Source organism: Molossus molossus, unplaced genomic scaffold (genome assembly GCF_014108415.1).
Source record: "Molossus molossus isolate mMolMol1 unplaced genomic scaffold, mMolMol1.p scaffold_m16_p_13, whole genome shotgun sequence".
Taxonomy (NCBI): domain Eukaryota; kingdom Metazoa; phylum Chordata; class Mammalia; order Chiroptera; family Molossidae; genus Molossus; species Molossus molossus.
Window position 1 is genome coordinate 47,001,929 of NW_023425348.1, and position 18,978 is coordinate 47,020,906.

General features: G+C 49.5%; 2 protein-coding genes and 1 pseudogene across 5 annotated transcripts in view; 1 reads left to right on the forward strand and 2 right to left on the reverse strand.

Annotated features, from left to right (window-relative positions):
* The window catches only part of LOC118628549, a 17,305-nt pseudogene extending 2,315 nt beyond the window's left edge, over positions 1-14,990 (forward strand).
* Positions 1-15,297, reverse strand: part of RNF121 (ring finger protein 121) — a 113,316-nt gene extending 98,019 nt beyond the window's left edge. Inside the window, exon 1 of one of the 4 annotated variants that reach the window (XM_036258099.1) lies at positions 15,087-15,297. The gene's annotated coding sequence lies outside the window, so the exon portion shown is untranslated. Of the gene's footprint in view, positions 1-3,334; positions 3,387-5,795; positions 5,818-15,086 lie in introns of those variants that run through there. The other 3 variants (XM_036258097.1, XM_036258098.1, XM_036258100.1) reach the window with 3 other exon arrangements.
* Positions 15,298-15,491: 194 nt separating this feature from the next.
* Positions 15,492-18,665, reverse strand: ART5 (ADP-ribosyltransferase 5). Its single transcript, XM_036259091.1, has 5 exons — positions 18,600-18,665; positions 18,178-18,239; positions 16,533-17,262; positions 15,884-15,916; positions 15,492-15,799 (listed from the first exon to the last, which is right to left on the reverse strand). Exons 2-5 carry the CDS (start codon positions 18,235-18,237, stop codon positions 15,666-15,668), a joined length of 957 nt encoding a protein of 318 aa, XP_036114984.1. The 5' UTR covers positions 18,238-18,239; positions 18,600-18,665; the 3' UTR covers positions 15,492-15,665.
* Positions 18,666-18,978: the final 313 nt, after the last annotated feature.

The window sequence follows — 18,978 nt, forward strand, 5'->3', positions numbered from 1 at the left end:
TACAAGAAGGCTTGAGCATGGCTTGCATGCAGGGACTGGTCGGGGCCTTGAGCACCATCCCATCCAGTTCTTATCCACTGACATCCCCTCTGTATCAGGCAGACTTGGTCCTCATGATCAAGATTGCCATTAGGTGGGGAAACAGACACAGGTATTAAAACGAGGCCCAAGGCAGGATGTGAGCTGTGCCGGGAGAGCTGGAGAAACAGCCCACTTCACCAGGGCAGTAGGAGGATCAGAGAATAGAGAGGGTGCAGAAAAGAGCAGTGCTCTCCAAAGGACTCCCCTCCGTTCTCACAGCAGCATAGAAGGAGGCAGCAGGAGTTATCATCCCCCTTTCCAGGCAAGGGAGCCAAGGCCTGGAAAGTGGAAGAACCTTACCCTGTGTGCCACCACCTGAGAGACAGAGCTGGGACTCAGACCTGGCCTGAAATCCCAGGCTGGATTCTCTCTGAGGTTAGGACCCCAAGTAAAACCAAGGAAAGGATGGGTAAATTGGAGGCAAGACCTGCCTTACTCATGTCTGTCTCTCCCCAAACTGCCAGCATTGGCTCTCATGCAAGGTCAGTGCTCGGGAAAAGCAAGTAAATGAACACAAGAAAAGCATGAGAGTAGTAGAAGTGGGATAGCAAATAGGAATTAGAAACGGGAAGCACATGGACAGGCAAAGGTGGCAGAGGAGTTTGGGCCAAAAAGACTGATGAGAAACACACCGAATCATAAATGAAAGAGAAGTAACAACTGACACCACAGAAATACAAAGGATCGTTAACAAATACCATGAACAATTATATGGCAACAAATTGGACAGATTGCGAAATGGACAAATTCCTAGAAACACATAGTATCCCAAAACTAAACTGGAAAGAGAGAAAACTTGAACAGACCACTAACAACTAAGGAAATTGAAGAGGTAATCAAGACTCTCCCAGCAAACAAAAGCCCAGGCCCAGACGGCTTTCTGGCGGAGTTTCACTGAACATTTAAAGAACTAACACCCATTATCCTCAAACTATTCCAAAAAATTCAAGAAGACTTCCAAAATTGTTTTATAAGGCCAGCATAATTCTAATTCCAAAACCAGATAAAGACACTACAAAGAAAGAAAACTACAGGCCAATATCCCTGATGAACATATATGCCAAAATCTGAACAAAAGACTAGCGAATCAGATCCAGCAATACATTAAAAAAATTATTCACCATGACCAAGTGGGATTCATCCCAGAGATGCAAGTCTGGTACAATATTCTCAAATCAATAAATGTGCTACACCAAATAAACAAAATGAAAGATAAAAATCATATGATCATGTCAATTTAGACATTGAAAAAGCATTTGACAAAATCTAGTACCCATTTCTGATAAAAATGCTCAGCAATGTGGGAATAGAGGAATCATCTCTACATAATAAAGGCCATATATGAAAAACCTACAGCCAACATCATACTCAATGGGCAAAAACTAAAAGCATTTCCCTTAAAAACAGGAACAACACAGGGATGTCCACTTTTACCACTCTTATTTAACATAGTACTGGAAGTCTTAGCCACAGCAATCAGACATGAAGAAAAAATAAAAGGGATCCAAATTGGAAAGGAGGAAGTGAAACTGTCATTATTTGCAGATGACGTGATATTATACATAAAAAACCCTAAAGACTCAATCAAAAATCTGCTGGATTTAATAAACTAATTCGGCAAGGTAGCAGGATACAACATTAACATAAAGAAATCGGCCATGGCCAGTTTGGCTCAGCAGTTAGAGCGTCGGCCTGCAGTCCAGAGAGACCCAGATTCGGTTCCCACTAGAGGCACATGCATCGGTTGCAGTTTGTCCCCGGCCCTGGTTGGTCGTGCGGGTGGCGGCCACTCAATGTGTCTCTTTCGAGTGGATGTTTCTCTCTCTCTCTCTTCCTCTCTCTCCCTCCCATTCTACCTGAACAAAAGATGGAGAAATGTCCTCAGGTGAGGATTAAAAAAAAAAAAGAAATCGACGGCATTCTTTCTTTTTTTTTAATCCTCACCCAAGGACATTTTTTGATATTTTGTTCAGATAGAGTGGGAGGAGAGAGAGAGAAAAACATCGACGTGAAAGGGACACATCGAGTGGTTGCCACCCACGTGACCCAACCAGGGCTGGGGACAAACTTCAACCGAGTTTAACCGAACCCGGGTCTCTCAGGATCGCAGGCCGACGCTCTAACAGCTGAGCCAAACTGGCCAGGGCTCAATGGCATTCTTATACAAAAATAATGAACTCACAGAAAGAGAAACTAAAAAAAAAATCCCATTTACCATTGCAGCAAAAAAATTAAGATACCTAGGAATAAACTTAACCAAAGAAGTAAAGGACCTATTTGCAGAAAACTATAGGACATTGAAAAAATAAATAGAGAAAGATATAAAATAGTAGAAGTACACACCTTGTTCATGAATTGGAAGAATTAACATCATTAAAATGTCCATAATACCCAAAGCAATCTATAGATTCAGTGCAATCCCCATCAAAAAACCAATGACAGAAATAGAAAAAATACTTCAAAAGTTCATATGGAACTAAAAAAGACCCCGAATAGCCACAACAATTTTGAAAAAGAAGGACAAAGTAGGTGGGATCACAATACCGGATATCAGGTTATATTACAAAGCTACTGGAATCAAAACAGCATGGTACTGGACAAGAAGAGGCATATAGATCAATGGAACAGAATAGAGAACCCAGAAATTGACCCAAGACATTATACTCAATTAATAATTGACAAAGGTGGCAAGAGCATACAATGGAGTAAAGACAGCCTCTTTAATGAATGGTGTTGGGAAAATTGGACAGCCAAATGCAAAAAGAATGAAACTAGACCATCAACTTACACGATACACAAGAATAAACTCAAAATGGATAAAAGACTTAAATGTGACTCATAAAAATCCTAGAAGAAAATGTAGGCAACAAAATTTCAGACATACGCAGTAGAATCTTCACTGATATATCACCTAAGGCAACAGAAACAAAGGAAAAAATGAACATATGGGACTACATCAAACTAAAAAGCTTCTATACAGCAACAGAAACAACCGTCAAACTGGAAAGGAACCCACTGTATAGGAGAACATCATTGCCAATGATACATCAGATAAGGGGTTAATTTCCAAAATATTAGAGTACTCATACAACTCAACAAAAGGAAGACAAGGAACCCAATTAAAAAATGGGCAGAGGACATAAATAGACACCTCTCCAAAAAGGACATACAAATGGCCAAGAGATATATGAAGAAATGCTCAATGTCACTAATCATCAGAGAGATGCAAATTAAAACAACTATAAGGTATTACCTCATACCTGCCAGAATGGTTGCCATCAACAAATCATCAAACAGCCCTGGCCAGTTTGGCTCAGCGGTTGGAGCATCGGCCTGTGGACCAGAGAGTCCTAGGTTCAGTTCCCGCTAGGGGCACATACTAAAAAAAAAAAAAAAAAAAAAATCATCAAACAAGTGCTGGCGAAGGTGTGGAGAAAAGGGACTCTAGAACATTGCTGGTGGGAATGCAGACTGGTGCAGCCACTATGGAAAACACTATGGTGTTACCTTAAAAAATTAAAAGTTGATCTGCCATTTGACCCAGTGATCCTACTTCTAAGAATATACCCTAAGTAGCCTGAAACACCAATCAGAAAGAATATATGTACCTCTATGTTCATAGCAGCACTAGTTACAATCGCTAAGATCTAGAAACAGACCAAGTGTAACATCAGTAGATGAGTGGATAAAAAAAAGCAGTGGTACATATATATAATGGAATACTATGCAGCTGTAAGAAAGAAAAATCTCTTACCCTTTGAGATGACATGGAGGGACCTTGAGAGAATTATGCTAAGTCAAATAAGCCAATCAGAGAAAACCAAATATCACATGATCTCACTTATTTGTGGAATATAATGAACAAGGTGGGCTGATGAACGAAATAGACCCAGAGACATAGAAAGGAGTGTGGTTCAGACTGACAAACCTCAGAGAAGGGGGGCAGGGGGGATGGATGAGATGAACTAAAGAACTTATATGCACGTATGTGTAACCAGTGGACATAGACAACAATGCTAGGGGGTGGGGAGGGCGGGATGGGGAGGAGGGTGTTTAGGGGGGAAAAAGGAGAAACATCTGTAAAAAAAAAATATTAATAAAAATTGGGAAAAAATAAAAAGACAGTGATGAGACAGAGGCAGCACCAGGTACAACAAGGTGACATAGGAGGAGAGGTGAAGTGACAGAGAAGAAAGGAAGGGGTGGCTCTGCCCACGTGGCTCAATGGTTGAGTGTCATCCCGTGCAGCAAGACATCACCAGGTCAATTCCTGGTCAGGGCACATGCCTGGGTTGTAGGCTCAATCCCCAGCAGGGGGTGTGCAGGAGGCAGATGCTTGATGTTGATGTTTCTCCCTTCCTCTCTCTAAAATCAATAAAAACCATATATAAAAGAAAAAAGAAAGGAATGGATGGCCCAGGGTGACAGCAGATGTGGGAAGTGATGGCCCAAGGGCAGGACAGAGGTGGCCCAGGCCCACTGTTGGGAGGGCGTGGGGCTGACAGTGGGCTGGGTCCACAGGGTGGGTGGCAGGCAACAAGAACCTTCCCTGCAGCCCAAGTATATTGCTCTGGAGTCACTGAGTCAGGACTACGGCTTTGAATTGCTGGGCATGTGCTAGAAGCAGAGCAAGGTCACTGTGGTGCTCAGTGACCTGGGTGAGGGCAGCGAGACCGAGCCTGAGGCTGAGCGCCTGGCCCAGGCCTTTGAGGAAGGCATCCCCAATCTGGCGAGGCTGGACTGGCTGTCACCTACAACCAGAAGTGGTCAGCGGGGCCCTCTGACCACTACCTCCCAGCCCTGCCCCGCCCTGCTCCCCTGCCCAGCCATCACTCGGTATCCCCACTCCAGCTCTAAGGAAGTCTTTCCCCTGCCCTCAGGGCCCTCTCAGACTTGATTTGAGCATCCTTCTATCTAGGTCCTCCTCCCTTCAGTATAAGCCTCTAACCTCTCCCCAACCCTTGGAAGTGCTGTTGCCCACCAGGACCCCACCTGCCCTTCAGACATCTGAGTCTTACACTCAGCTCTGCCTCTGGTCTGCTGAGTAATTTACTCCAGTGTTTTTCTGTTGTTAGACTTGAGCATCTTACTCTATTCAGCAAGATTAGGCTAGATCTCTCAGGGCTTAGATATCAAGTGATTCCATTATTAGGTGGCCTAACTCATTCAATACCCGCCCCCCCGAGCTAAAGGCAGGCTCCCTTTCCAGCCTCCCCCATCCCCTTACTCCTTCTCACTCACCCTCAGATATCCTAGCCCACCAGGAGCTTAATCAAGAACCTTCCTTCAAAATGGCCCCCCAAGATGCCAACCCCCACGCTCCCTGTTCCTCCCCTCCTCCAGACCATTCAGGCTGGTGCCCCGCATTTCTAAGAAGGGAGGGGACCCTGAGGGTGCTGGGACTTAGGTATCTTGTTCCACCTACTATTGCCTGACTGAGATGCAAGAATGGGATCTGGAGAGTCCAGGAAAATCTTTGTTCAGTTTCTCCTTCACAGACTAGGAAAAAGGCCCAAAGAGGGTAGGGTCTGCACAAGGTCACCTGGCAAATGAGATGCCTCTTCTGAGCTGGCTGGCCTGGGAGGAAAGAAACATTCCATCTCCACGGCAGGGAAGTAAAGTTGTGTACCCAACTGGTTTCCTTCCTCCTCCCTGCCTGGTGGCCAGCCCGTCTGCTTACACCCCGTCTCTTCTTAGTTTGTAGCACACCCTACCTGCCAGCAAGTCCTGTCCTCCATCTGGTGTGGGAACCTGGCCAGCTGGCGTGGAAGCACCACCACCTGGAACCCTTACTCATCTTCCCCGCCACGCCCCTCCTCTGCCTCGGCTACTGGCTGGCGCCCAAGTCCCGGGTACTAAGTATAATAGGAATAATAAGCGTCACTTTTTGAGCACTTGCTTTACGCCAGACCTTGGGCAAAGCACTTTGGGAATGTTCCCATTAAATAATTTGAGGTGACCCTGGAAGGTTAGATTACACCCCTATTTTATGGGCGCAGGGAGCAGAAGTGAACTTTTTGTTGAGGGGACGCAATGAATAGCAGTCAGGATTTAAACTGAGGTCTCTCTCCTCCAAAGCCTGAATCCTATACACAACCCTATATTATCCTAAAGAGACCGCTACCCCAAACAACAGATTCTTTGGGAGCCCTTGTGGACCCAGATATTCTTATTCTTTCATCAACAACTATTTCCTAGAGAGCCTACTGTGGACCAGGTGCTGTGCCTGGCGCTGGGATATAATGAGAAGCCAGCCCTGTCCCTGTTAATTGTCTGAGGACTAGAGAGAACAGTGTCTAGGAAGCAGGAACAGCACGTCAGTCTGCAGGCCCAGGGGAGGAAGAAGGTAAAGTAGCGGAGAAACTGAAAGGAATTCTGTGCTGCTAAAGCGTAAGTGCAGATAGCCAGTGATGGGAAGCAGGCAGTAGCCAGATGTCTCAGAGCCTTATAAACAACCATGGAAGCCACTGCAGGCATTTAATGAGGTGAACAGTCCCATGGTTTCGTGTTTTGGAAAGCTCTCTACCAGTGGTGTGGAGGATGGATTAGGGGAAGGGGCGGGAGTTAGAGAGACTTCCAAGTGTGTGAGAGAGTAGAGATGCCTTCAAGGTTCCTGGCCTGGGTGGTCGGCTCATTTTCTAAGATGGGGACACAGGAAGAGGAGGAAGAAGGAGTTGGGGATAGAAGATGATGAATTTATTTTTTATTTTTGTTTTTCATGGTTAAAATCGAAAAGCCTGTCAACCTTAAGGGAAAATTACTTCACCTCTGGGAATAGCAATATCCACCTCATCTGGTTGTAGAAGAGACAATAGATATGGAAGTGTAAGGCCTAACCTATACTCAATTCTTGATAAATGCCTGAATAAGGGAGTGAGTAAACGGGGGAGTCACGAGCTAGCTGAGCATTCTGAAGTCCTCCAGGAGAGGGGGACACCTGAACAGGACTCAGATCACACTCTCCCTCCTTCCCTCCAAGCTGGGCCACCTGCTAAAGATCCCCGTTCTAAAGTTCCTGCTGCAGCCGTCTCCTCTCTGTGGTTCCTCATCTTCCAGCTGGGAAAGTCCCTGGTCATGAGACGCAGCCAGAGCATCTGGGAGACTTCACTGCACGTGTTTGGTCACAGGTACACGTGTGGGGCCTTTGATTTGTGGCAGTCCCCCTTGGGGCACCCCTTACTGTTCATGATGAGTACCCCTGTAGATGCCCCCGAACATAACCAAACCCTTTTGGGTTCTAGCACACCAAGGGGACTTTTCCCTTCATCCCTGAGTAGGGGACTTGGCCCTGTGAGAGGTTCCCTGAGCAAGGACCCCATTCTTCCCCCACCCTGACACCAGTCGTTACCCACTCTGGAGGTTCCTATCCTCTCACAAATAAGACACTGGTCCATAATGCCAGGTGGGAAATTGCCTTGGTGTAATGGTAGCTGGCAAGTACACCACCAGGCAATCTGTCCCAAAGATCATGGAACAGAAAAGCTCAAAGAGCAAATTAAGATGCTCAAATCATCCAGTCTATTAAACCCGTAAGTGGTATTCTTATGATGGTGTTGTTATGAGAACCAGAGTTGAGGTTTGAGTAGGGGAAGCAACAGCCAGAAGTTGCCGGGGCCTAACACTTGTGCTACGAGAGAAACCCAGGTGTGTCTGGCCACAGCTGAAGCTTGCCAATCATCCCGATGAACAGCTTTGACTTTTCTGCAATCTTCAGGCAGAGGACATGTGTGGCCAGAATGGCTAGCACCAATGGGTAGCTGATTTAAGATCTGATTAATTGCCCTGGCCAGTTTGGCTCAGCGGTTAGAGCGTCCACCTGCGGTCCGGAGAGACCCGGGTTCGGTTCCCGCTAAGGGCACGTACCTCGGTTGCAGTTTGTCCCCGGCCCTGGTTGGTCGTGCGGGTGGCAGCCACTCGATGTGTCCCTTCACGTCGATGTTTCTCTCTCTCTCCCTTCCTCTCTCTCCCTCCCATTCTATCTGTACAAAAAATGGAAAAATATCCTCGGGTGAGGATAAAAAATAAAATAAAAAATAATAATAAAAAAAAATAAAAGATCTGATTAATTCTGATTAATTCTGCCTGGCTGGTGTGGTTCAGTGGTTAAACGTCAACCCATGCACCAAGAGGTCACCAGTTCAATTCCTGGTCAGGGCACATACCCAGGTCATAGGCCAAATCCCCAGTGTGGGGCATGCAGGAGGCGGCCAATCGATGTTCTCTCTCATCGATGTTTCTACCTCTCTCTCCTTCTCCCTTCCTCTCTCTCTAAAATCAATAAAGAAAAAAAAATTTTTTCAATCTGATGAATCCTGAGGGCCTTGTCTTCTTCACGAGTATTCAGTGTCATGAATATTTAGTGTTTACCTATCCCTTTTTATGTATTTTCACACCTATTTGCTGTATTTACTTTATTTCTTCACCCAGATAACTAACTTATCTATGCTTAATACATTTCATGAATTCCACTGGCGTCTTCTTCTATAGCAGAATCAAGTATTCCCAAACAAGTCAGCAACGCAGTTTACAAGAATCCCCAGAGCTCTCCCACCCCCGCCTTGTTAGCTCAGCAGGCTGGACTGGTGGCCCTTCCTCGGCTGTCCTCCCCCATTTAGCTCTAGCTTACTTACCAAACTCCAAGCCAGCAGTACACTAAGCCCACCACTGCACCCTGTACCAAGCCAATCTATGATGCCTAAAGGGACATTTGGCCAAGAAACTCGGCGGGGGTGAGGAGGGGGGGATAAGAACAGCCCAAGAGGAGAAATTTCTCATCCATCATTTACTAAACATTACTGACCTGTGCTGGGTAGAGATGAAAATAATATAGTTCCTGCCCATGAGGGAAGAAAGTCTTTAGAAGCAAAACTCCTCAACTCTTCTTGCAATAAATGCTTGTTTCTGCCCCACTGTGAGTGAAGACCTAAGAACGCATAGATGAATTAAATCCAGTCCCATCCACCCATTCAGCATACAGCACTGAGCACCCACCCCACCTCACACAGTACTGTCCTGCCTGGGAACCGATTCAGTTCCTGACCACATCATGCTCTGGGCCTGCGCTCACTCCCTGTCCCCAGAGCACTCCCCTCCCCACACTGCTCCTTCACCCCGTTGTACTGTCAGGTCTCAGCTTAAAGGACACTTTCTGTGAGCTTTCCCTGGCCTCCAAATCAGGGTGAGGATCCATTCCCATAACAACCTCTGTTACCCTGCTCCTCAGCCTTAGCATTTCCTACACTTGATTGTAACTACTTGGGCTACTTGCCTGTCTCCCTCGCTCGATTATGAACCCGGGGAGGTCGGGGACTGTGTCTGTCTTCTTCACCACAGAATCCCATTGGCACATGTAGGAGCTTAGTAAATGTTTGTTTAGTAATAAGTAGGGCCCTTGTTCTGGTCACGAGGGACAGGGAGATGAACGGACATGGTCTCTTCCCCTGAGGATTTCCCAGTTCAAAGGAGGTGAAGGGAGACAGAGCCCTGCAGTGCCCCACAGTGATGGCATCCCAGAGGTCTGAAGAGCACTGTGAGAACACAGAGCAGGGAGCAACTCACTGCCCTGGTTAGGACAGGCCTCACGGAGGAGGTAATATTCCACTTAGGCCACCAAGGTAAGCCTGGCTTCACAAGGGTGTGGAAGGACATTCTAGGTAGACAGGACCATGAGCAAAAAAGCACAGGTTTGTATCCAGAGACTGGAGAAGGGGACAATGTGGCAATCACCTGGCTCATTGGGGTCCAGCTCCCAAGACCCCCATCCCCAGGTCTGGCACTGGGCCCCAGGCTGATTGATAATGAGCAGGTTGATCCTTTGGAGCCCCTGCAATATTATTTAAATATCTGTCCAATATTTATTTAGTGGAGGACAGGAAGGAACAGATGTAAATCATTCCCTCCCAATGATCTGCTAGGCGTTACTCTCTTTGAATGTCAGCTGACTGGGATCACTGGTGCAGGCCACACTATAGATGAGTCCGAATCAGCCAGCAGCGTTCACATTCACATAAAACCACTTTGTACTTAAGCAGGTTAAATGTTTACATTTTATCAACTTCATCCCCGTGATGTTTTAGTCCTCACCACCACCATCACCTAGCTTTGACCAGGTGCTGACCTGGAAGGAGGAGAATTCTGCTTCATCCCGCCCTGGTCCCTGCCACCCCCTTCAGGCTTCCTATGATTTGAGTGTAAGGAAGTGTGAATAGAGGGCCTGCTCAGTTACTTCCTGGACGTGGTCACCCTGTCCCTGTCCCTGGCGCCTTTACACTACGCCTCCTCCTGGCTTGCCCACATGCATGGCTGGGATGCCCACATGGGGCTGTCTACCACTGTTTCACCTGGGCTGGTGAGTGCCCTCCAATTCAGCCCTGAGTCCCCCAGGCCCTCCTCTTCGTGGGCTCTCAGCCTCAGCCCCATTCCACCCTCTTCTGAGAGAAGTGAGTGGCGTGCCGAGGACCCTCAGTTCTCAGCTGAGGTGCTCTTTGCTGTCACCAGCATGCTCAGCTCCACCTGCCCAGCCTACATTCTGTCCGAGCTGTTTGGCACTCTGCAGATTTCCAATGGCAAGATGATCGACGACATGATCCGGTGCGTACTGTCCCGGCTCAGAGCATCCTCCCCTCTGATAGACTTCACTCACCACTGGACCTCCTTCCACAATGCCCCAGCTCTAGTTGGCACAGGGATTCAACTTGGGTTCCTTGCATAGGCTCCAGAGACTTCTGAGAACCTGAACTATAGGCAAAATTTGGGGTGTAAATGTACACTTCTCTGCAGAGAGAGTCTATAACTCTCACCTAAATCTCAGAGTCCTGAGACCCAGAAAAGATTAGGAACAACTGACAGCAGGAAGAGTCCTTGGTTGAGAATTCCAGTCCCTTCTGTCACTGTCTCTGTGACCCCCTTTAGGGTGTCTGTTTTCTCGTTTTTGTGGTAAAGGCACTGGACTGAGGGGTCCCTATGGACCTTTCCTATTACGTAACTGCTCTTTGAACCCATGGCATTGTCTGGTCTTCCTGGTGTTCATCACCTAATCATTTACAGCTAAATCTGGCTTCTCACCCTAATCACGGTCTGTAGTTAATATCGGCTCCTCTGGAGACTGGGTGGGTGACGGTGGTGACAAAAGCCCTGGTTCTGCCTGTGAACATCTTCAGCTCAGCATAGCTTGGAGGAGAACCTCCCACCCAACCCAAGGCTCTTCTAGCCCACCCTGCCATAGCTAACTCATTCTCACATGTGTTTTTTTTTTAATCCTCACCTAAGGACATTTTTCCATTTTTGTTCAGACATAGTGGGAGGGAGAGAGAGGAAGAGAGAGAGAAACATCGACGTGAAAGGGACACATCAAGTGGCTGCCACCTACACTACCAACCAGGGCTGGGGACAAACTGCAACTGAGGTACGTGCCCCTAGTGGGAACCGAACCTGGGTCTCTGGACCGCAGGCCGATGCTCCGATCACTGAGCCAAACCTGCCAGGGCTCTATTCTTTTTTTTTTTATATCCTCACCTGAGGACATTTTTTGATATTTTGTTCAGATAGAGTGGGAGGGAGAGAGAGAGAGAGAAACATCGATGTGAAAGGGATACATCGAGTGGCTGCCACCCACACAACCCAACCGGAGCCGGGGACAAACTGCAACCGAGGTATGTGCCCTTAGTGGGAATCGAACCCGGGTCTCTCCAGACCGCAGGCCAACACTCTAACCGCTGAGCCAAACCGGCCAGGGCAAGGGCTCTATTCTTAATAGTAACCAAACTGAATACTTGTTAAGTAAAGAGGCTCAACTTGAAAGGTCATCACCCCCATTCCTCTTCCCAGAACTTGACTTCTCCCAGGGTGGAGACTTGCCCCTCCCCTATCCCATCTGCTGCCAGGTTCATGTTCATCCTCATGATCATCCTGACTCCCTTCCTCTGTGGCCTCAACAACATCTATGTGCCCTACCAGGAGACAGAACAGCTGGGCAAGTGTGCCAGGGCAGCGGCGTGATGGGCAGGTGGGAGTGTGGGACCATGCAGGATGGAGCTCAGCAAGCACTTCTCTCTACCGTCCCCCTTCATCTATTCACACCATAATTAATTCTCTGGTTTGGGGAGTCACACTCATTCATTTGTTCCTTTACTCATTCATGTATTCGCCCCCTCACTGGTTGATGACGTGTACTTTTCAACACATCACATCGGGAGACACATGAAGTCTGTTTAGCCCATTGGTAAGGTCGTTAGGGGCACTAAAGATTTGATAAGCAGAAGTACAACACATCAGGATCAGGTCTGCATTTAGAAAGACCACCTTGAATGCAACGTAGGGGATGGGATAACAGGCGAGACTGAGGTCAGAGACCAGCTGCAGGGCCTGTTGCAGTAATTCAGCACCTGAATTGGTGCTGAGATGGAGGGAATAAGACAGATTAACAAATAAATACAATAGGACTCATGCCATTGAGTGTCTCACAGACACGTACTTTCTGCTGGAGGCAGAGAAGGAAGTTCAGGGATGGCTTCCTGGAAGAGACAGCATTGGAGTTACTACTTCTGTGGTCCAAACCACTACCTCTCTCACCCAGGCCATGACAAGTTTCTTAATTGGTCTCCATGCCCCCGCTCTCTCATCTGCTTCCCTTCCATTCTCACAGCAGCCAACAGAAAAATCAGGTATCATCCCTCTGCTTAGAACTCTTCAGAGCTTCCTAATGCTTGAAGGCCATGGTGAGGAAGGCCCTGCATGACTTGGTTGGTCCCTACTTACGGCTCATGCCTCTGTCTCGAGGGCCTCTGTCCCTTTGCCCTCTGAGATGAGTTATGCTGGCCTTGTCTCAGTTCCTCAATGCTCTCAGGCTTCCCTGACTTGGGAACACTGTTCATGTCTCCTTCTCTTTCACTGATTGATTCCCATGGATCCTTCAGAGCTTAGCTTGAATGCTTTTCAAAGAATCTTTCCCCAGCTCCCAGACTAGGTCATAACATCTCCTGCTGCTTCTTCACAGCACTTGCCACAATTTTAAAATGTTGCTATAATTAGTATCCATCTCACCCCCTATTCCCACCCAAGAACATAAGATCCTTGAAGACAGGGCCTGGGGAGGGAGAGTGTGGATCCTTCGAGTCGTCAAGGTCCTGGTATAGCGCTGCATAAAGACTGCCCGGAGTTCCAGGAGACGCCTCGGAAAGATTGGTTGCTCACCTCCAAGCCCTCCCCATTCCTGCTCCTGGCTGGCTGAGATAAATGCACCACATCCAGACCCACACCCCTCACCCAGCCTGCGGTTATAAGTGGCCCCACCCTACTTGCCCTTAGAAGTCACAGCCTGCACAGTATGGACCCTTGTACTCAATTACCCTCTGAACCATTCATTTATTCTGCTCATTTCATGCAATGCTTTATTCTTGCCTTCATTTATGTGTTCACTTATTCTCATTCACTCCCTTAGTCATTTACTCATTTACTTAATTCATTAGTCATTCACTTATTCACTCATTTAACCAGCATTCATGGCCATGTCCCCTCTGTTCCAGGCCCTGTCTTAGAGGGAGGGGACTGCAGAGCAGGGATATGTAGGAAGCTTTCAGCCTGGTGAGGAAGAGAAACTGTCTTATTAGGCAGAAAGTGCTTAGCTAAGAGAGACACAAACTGCAGTGGGACCCAAAGGACAGAGGGGCCTACCATTTTGAGGCTCATGGGAAGGAAGAAGGACAGAGTACGAGAAGTTAGAGAAAGAGGATGTGGAATTTAAACTGGGCCCTGAGGATGGCTATGAGTGCACAGGTGTAGATGGGGAAGAGGGCTGACAGGCGGATGTACAGATGTCTGCTAAACACTTTTCCATTAGGACTCCTGATCCCCTCCCTGGTCCACAGACTATCCTTTTTATCTTCTATTTTTTTTTTTTTTTAATCATCACCCGAAGACATTTTTTTGCATTTATCTTTAGATAGAGCAGGAGGGGGAGAGGGAGGAAGAGAGAGAGAAACATCGATGTGAGAGAGACACATCGAGTGGCTGCCACCCACACAACCCCAACGGGCGCCGGGGACAAACCGCAACCAAGGTACGTGCCCTTAGTGGGAACCAAACCCGGGACTCTTCGGTCCGCGGGCCAACGCTCTAACCGCTGAGCCAAACCGACCAGGGCTCCTTTGTATCTTCTAAACTCTCCACCACCCAGCCCCGTTCATAGTCATCTGCCATACACTCCACCCACCCACTAGACTCCCATTCTCACTTCTTCCACTTTTCCCTCAGGAACCCCAAGCATGATGTCCCCTGGGGTTCTACCCAGGGTAGAAGTCGTACAGGGCAGGTTCATCTTCTGAGGGACCTCTATCAGTACTCCCCCACCTCACACTCCTGCAGACCTGGGCAATAGGCTGACAGCTGGCCAAGAATGTCTATCTCTCGACGGCAAAGTGAGGCAGCTAGTGTGCATCGCACTCTGGAGAAGGGAAGGGCGCCCCAGCCCCAAGGGTGCCAGCATCCTCAGCTACTACATCACCCAAGTGCGCAACAGCTTCCAAAACCTGGGGCCCCCCATCCCTGAAACCCCAGAGCTGACAGTGCCAGGGACGGTGGGGACCCAGATATCTTTAGAAACTGGGCTTCAGGATGCTGGAGGAGTTGGGACTCTGGCTTCTGGACAGTCTGGTCCCTCCTCCCCGGCTCAAGTGCTGGTGCAGGGGCAGCAGGAGGCAGAGGGGGCTGGGAACTGGCCCCAGGAGGAAGCTCTGGGAAGCAAGGAGGGGTCCTGCTGCAATGGGAGGGCTCTCCTATTGCTGACCAGAGCAGCCTACATGCTGGGAGGGGGATCATTTAGTCGGAGCCTATACTGCTTTTCTTACCTCAATAAAGTTTCTGTTCAGGATGTCAGATGCCTCCAGAGTGGAGAGAATCTGTCTATGTTTTGAGATCCCCTCCCTATCTCTCCCGAAATGGACCCTTGTGGGAGCAGGGCAGAGAAATGGCGTGCTCTGGGGTCAAGTACCTTGGGCTTAGGATCCTACCTTGAGTTCCTTCAGCTCTTTAGTGCAAAGAGTCCTGGACTGTGAGGCAGGGGCCTGGCTTTGGTACTAGGTCTGTCCTCGAGCAAGTCACTTGCTTCCTTGGCTGTGCAGTCTCATCTGACAGAGGAGCCAAGGAATCCATCTGTCCCCTTCCTGCCTTCAGGCCATTGTGAGGAACCTCGGGCTGGTAAAGCTTCTGGGTTTGCAAGTTATAGTGTGTGACAGGGATCTGCACAGGAGACCATGTCTAAGAGTGATAAAGAAGTCACTCTTTTAAGTCTCTCTATCTGCAAGGCCAGAGCAGGGCACATGGTCCAGACTCATGGAAAAAACCAATCACGAAATTCGATGTCACCACACTCCTACACTGTTTAATGAAGTGATCATCACAGTACTACCCATGTCCCAGGGAGTCCCCACCACATAGCGGGGCTTCCTCCACCCTTCCATGGCCTCAGATTCCTCCACATCCAGGTTGGGGAGATGGCTTCAAGGGCTGGGTCCGAAACCATGTTCTTGCTTCTCAAGGTTGCTAGAAGGCCCCCTTCTACATATGAAGGTCAACAGTTGCCAGGACTCCTAAGTGGCAGGCAATGGACTTTCAAGGGCCCAGCTCCCGAGAGCTGGATCCCCACAGGGGCCAAGAGCGGGGTCTTCCAGGAGAGCAGAGGGAAGGAGGCCCTGTTGGAGGGTGTGTTCAATTGCCTCCCTTGCTGAAGAGAGAAGAAAAGAAGGTAAGGGGCCAGCAGGGCCAGGAGGAGTCAAGCAGTGAGGGAGGAGGAAGGAGGATAACTCACTTGGCTCGGACACACAGACTTGCCTCTTCTCCCCTGTAACAAACAGCATGGTGAGGCCTGCATGTAAACAGACCCTCACACCCCCAGCTCTCCTTCCCACCAGGCCCTGGCACTGGCCACTCCTCTTCTCAATCCACCTTTCCCTTCTGACTTCCTTTCCTCCTCCTTCTCTGGGGAAATCTTCCCAGATAGCCTGTCTATCCCTGCCCCCACCCTAGCCCAGTCACTGTCCCCTTCTGTCCCTGCCTAAACACTTGGGAATAGCACAGGTGTGTCCTGTGGATCCCATGAAGCCCAGGGCCTCCTGAGATCTGAAGCAGCATTCCTGTCACTGGCCGCTGTTTGCTGATCTGAACTGGGCTCTTATTAGACTTTATAGCAGATGGAACCTCTTGAGACCATTTACAGAATCATTTGAGAATATGCACAGAGCTGGAAAACACTGATAGGACCTTTGAAGCTGGCAGGAGCTGAGTCACAGAGAACAATAACTACAGCTGACTTCTAGCCCTCAACTTCCTCATTAACCAGGTAGGTCTCCCGAAGGCCCTGGTAGGTCAATTCCATGGTAGGCTCCTGAAGAGACTGTACAGAGACATCCTGGCTTTCACCTTCCCTGCCAGTCCCGCTTCCCTCATGCACAGCTCACCACCCAGATAGGCGCAGTTAAAGTGGCTGCAGGTCTTATTATAGCTCCGAAGAGTCACTAGGTTCTGGGCTCCATCTTGGGAGAACCTGGTGACCAAGAAGACTTCATGGGGAGGGATCAGCACCTCACGCTCCTTGGGGAAAACAGACAGGGCCTGGATGGGGGCCCCAAAACAGGTCCTTAGGGAGAAGAAGGTGGCATTACCAAATCTGTGGGCCACCGCCTCATCCAGGGAGCTGGAGGCAAACTGGCCCAAGCGAATAGAGTCCCCCGACCTCTTAGGTTGAAAGCGAAGGGTGTCTACACCTCGGAACACCACCAGCCCAGGTCCCCTGCTGCAGCCCTCACTTCCCTGCAGCAGCTGCAGGGCCCGGGTCAGGTGGAAATGCAGGGCCTTGAAGGGGAAGTGCCGCATGTAGAGCTCCCGGGAGCCACCGCCCGTCCGCACGGCCTGGTTCAGCTCCCTGTACAAAGTGTTAGAGGAGTTGGTATAGACCATGACAGCAATTCCATGGTGGGATCTGAAGCCAGGGGGCAGGGTGAGCCCTCGCTGCTTCTGCTCCCAGGCCTCCTGGGCTGCCTCCCAGGATTCCCGCAGCAGGGCATGGCGGGCCATCTCCTCCTTCAGCAGAGGGGCTGCCTTCTCCTCCATCTCCTCTGCGCAGCCCACATAGGCGTCATCGAAGGTGTCTGGTGCCAGGCCCAGGGGCAGGATGGGAACAGCCTGGGCCTAATAAAGTAAGGAAGAGAGGAGTCACACTGGAAAGGGTATAAATTCAGAGCACTGCACAGGGGTCCTGGTGGCAGGTCAGTTTAGAAACACAGAGTCTAATTTCTTAGGCCCAAATATCTGCTGTATACAATTTGGCAAGGGCCCAAGGGCTTAAATATCACAGGCACTGGAGTCAGACATGGGTTCAGATCCTGACGTTCATCACCTACTAGTTGTGGGATCTTGGCCAGTCTCTTAAGTCTTCTGGGCTTCAGGTTCTCCACCTATAAACTGATACTTCTAACCTCACAGGACTATTGTGAGGATAGCAGATAGATCTTCACTTCTGTACAACCTAAAAGGGATCATCTTGTCATCAAAGAGCTTCTCACACTCAATGGGAAGTGGGGCTAGCTGGCTTCCAAGTGCTGTTCTGGCTCTAAGACTCAGTGTACAGATGATCCACAAATGCACCACCCGTGTCCCCATTACCTGACCCCGCCCCATCCTCAGACTTTCCCTCCCATGCAGGTGCTCAGGCACCACACCAAGTCCTTGTCAGCTCTGAGACTCCTGAGTCCTCTCCTGCTTTAGAAGCCCTCATCCCCCACCCTGGGGTAGGGTGTGGGGAGGAGCCCTGGTCGGGGAGGTGCTGCAGGGGGGCAGTACACAGGGGCCTCGGCTGAGCTGGTGACTGGAGACGGAATTGGGGATGAGGACACCAGAGGGAAGATGTGGAGAAAGGAGGATCACAGGTGAAGATGGGGGCTCTAGGAGAGGGAATGGGAGCTGGGGACTCCCTGCAGGGAGGAAGGTTGCAGAGAAGAAGAGGATTAAGAGGATTGGGGTCCTAGAAAACAGGCCCTGGGAGAATTTTGAGGAGTCTGCCTCCCAACTCTTTCTTTTGTGGCAGGGGATGGTTTCCCCAGTTACCTGCCAGAGGGTGTGAAGGCCAAGGCTGTGGAGGGTGAGCAACAGAGCAGCCAGCATCATCTCTGGGGGAGACAGGCGAGCAAGGTTCAGAAGCGGGTGGGATCAGTGGCAGCGTGGGAGTCTTGGTTTCAACTGGCTTGGGTGGGGAAGAGACCCGGCACCTTCTTCTGCAGTATTAATAAGATGGTCCAGGACCCAAGGCCCAGGCATGGGCAGGGCTAAGGGTGGGCCTAAGGGAGTGGGCGGGGCTTGTATATTACTGTCTCCACCCCCCAGCACAAGCACAACCCCACGTCTCTGCTCCCCCCACACACTCCCAGAAGCCCTCAAATTCAGTTCCTTCTTTGTAGAGATTTTTTTGCGATGGTCACAGTGATTTGACTCCACCTGGAGAGGGGAGGGGTCAAGTACCTGGCACCCACCTGTAGGTCACATAGGTCGAGAGTGAGAAGATTTGGTTCGGCAGGCGGCAGGCTGGTGTCTGGAGGAGCAAGGATTGTCCCCGGAGTCCAGCAGACAGCTAACTATAGCCCCCGGGGCAGTAACCCAACACCTCTCTTCCCCAACCACAGGCGCTGTGGTGGAGGGAACAGGGGTGGTGAGAAAGGGGCTGAGCAGCTGACTCCCCTCCCCAAACTGAGAGTTCTTTCTCCAGGACCCCTTTGGCTCCCAGCAAGCCCGTTTGGGTGAGGGAGCTGGTGAGACTTTGCCTCTCTCTCAGGGGTCCCTGACCCATCCCCCAGACCATAGGCCTGGGAACCCAAGAGGGTCCTGTCTGCCAAGAGGTCACCACTTATGTAA

What these genes read in the sequence shown, in the direction of transcription:
- ART5 (XM_036259091.1), bottom strand. Translation starts at nt 18,237, where the DNA reads ATGATGCTGGCTGCTCTGTTGCTCACCCTCCACAGCCTTGGCCTTCAC. An exon ending in GCCTTCACACCCTCTGGCAG is followed by an intron (nt 17,263 to 18,177) that starts GTAACTGGGGAA and finishes TTACTTTATTAG; the next exon opens with GCCCAGGCTGTTCCCATCCT. An exon ending in TAACTGCGCCTATCTGGGTG is followed by an intron (nt 15,917 to 16,532) that starts GTGAGCTGTGCA and finishes TGTTTGTTACAG; the next exon opens with GGGAGAAGAGGCAAGTCTGT.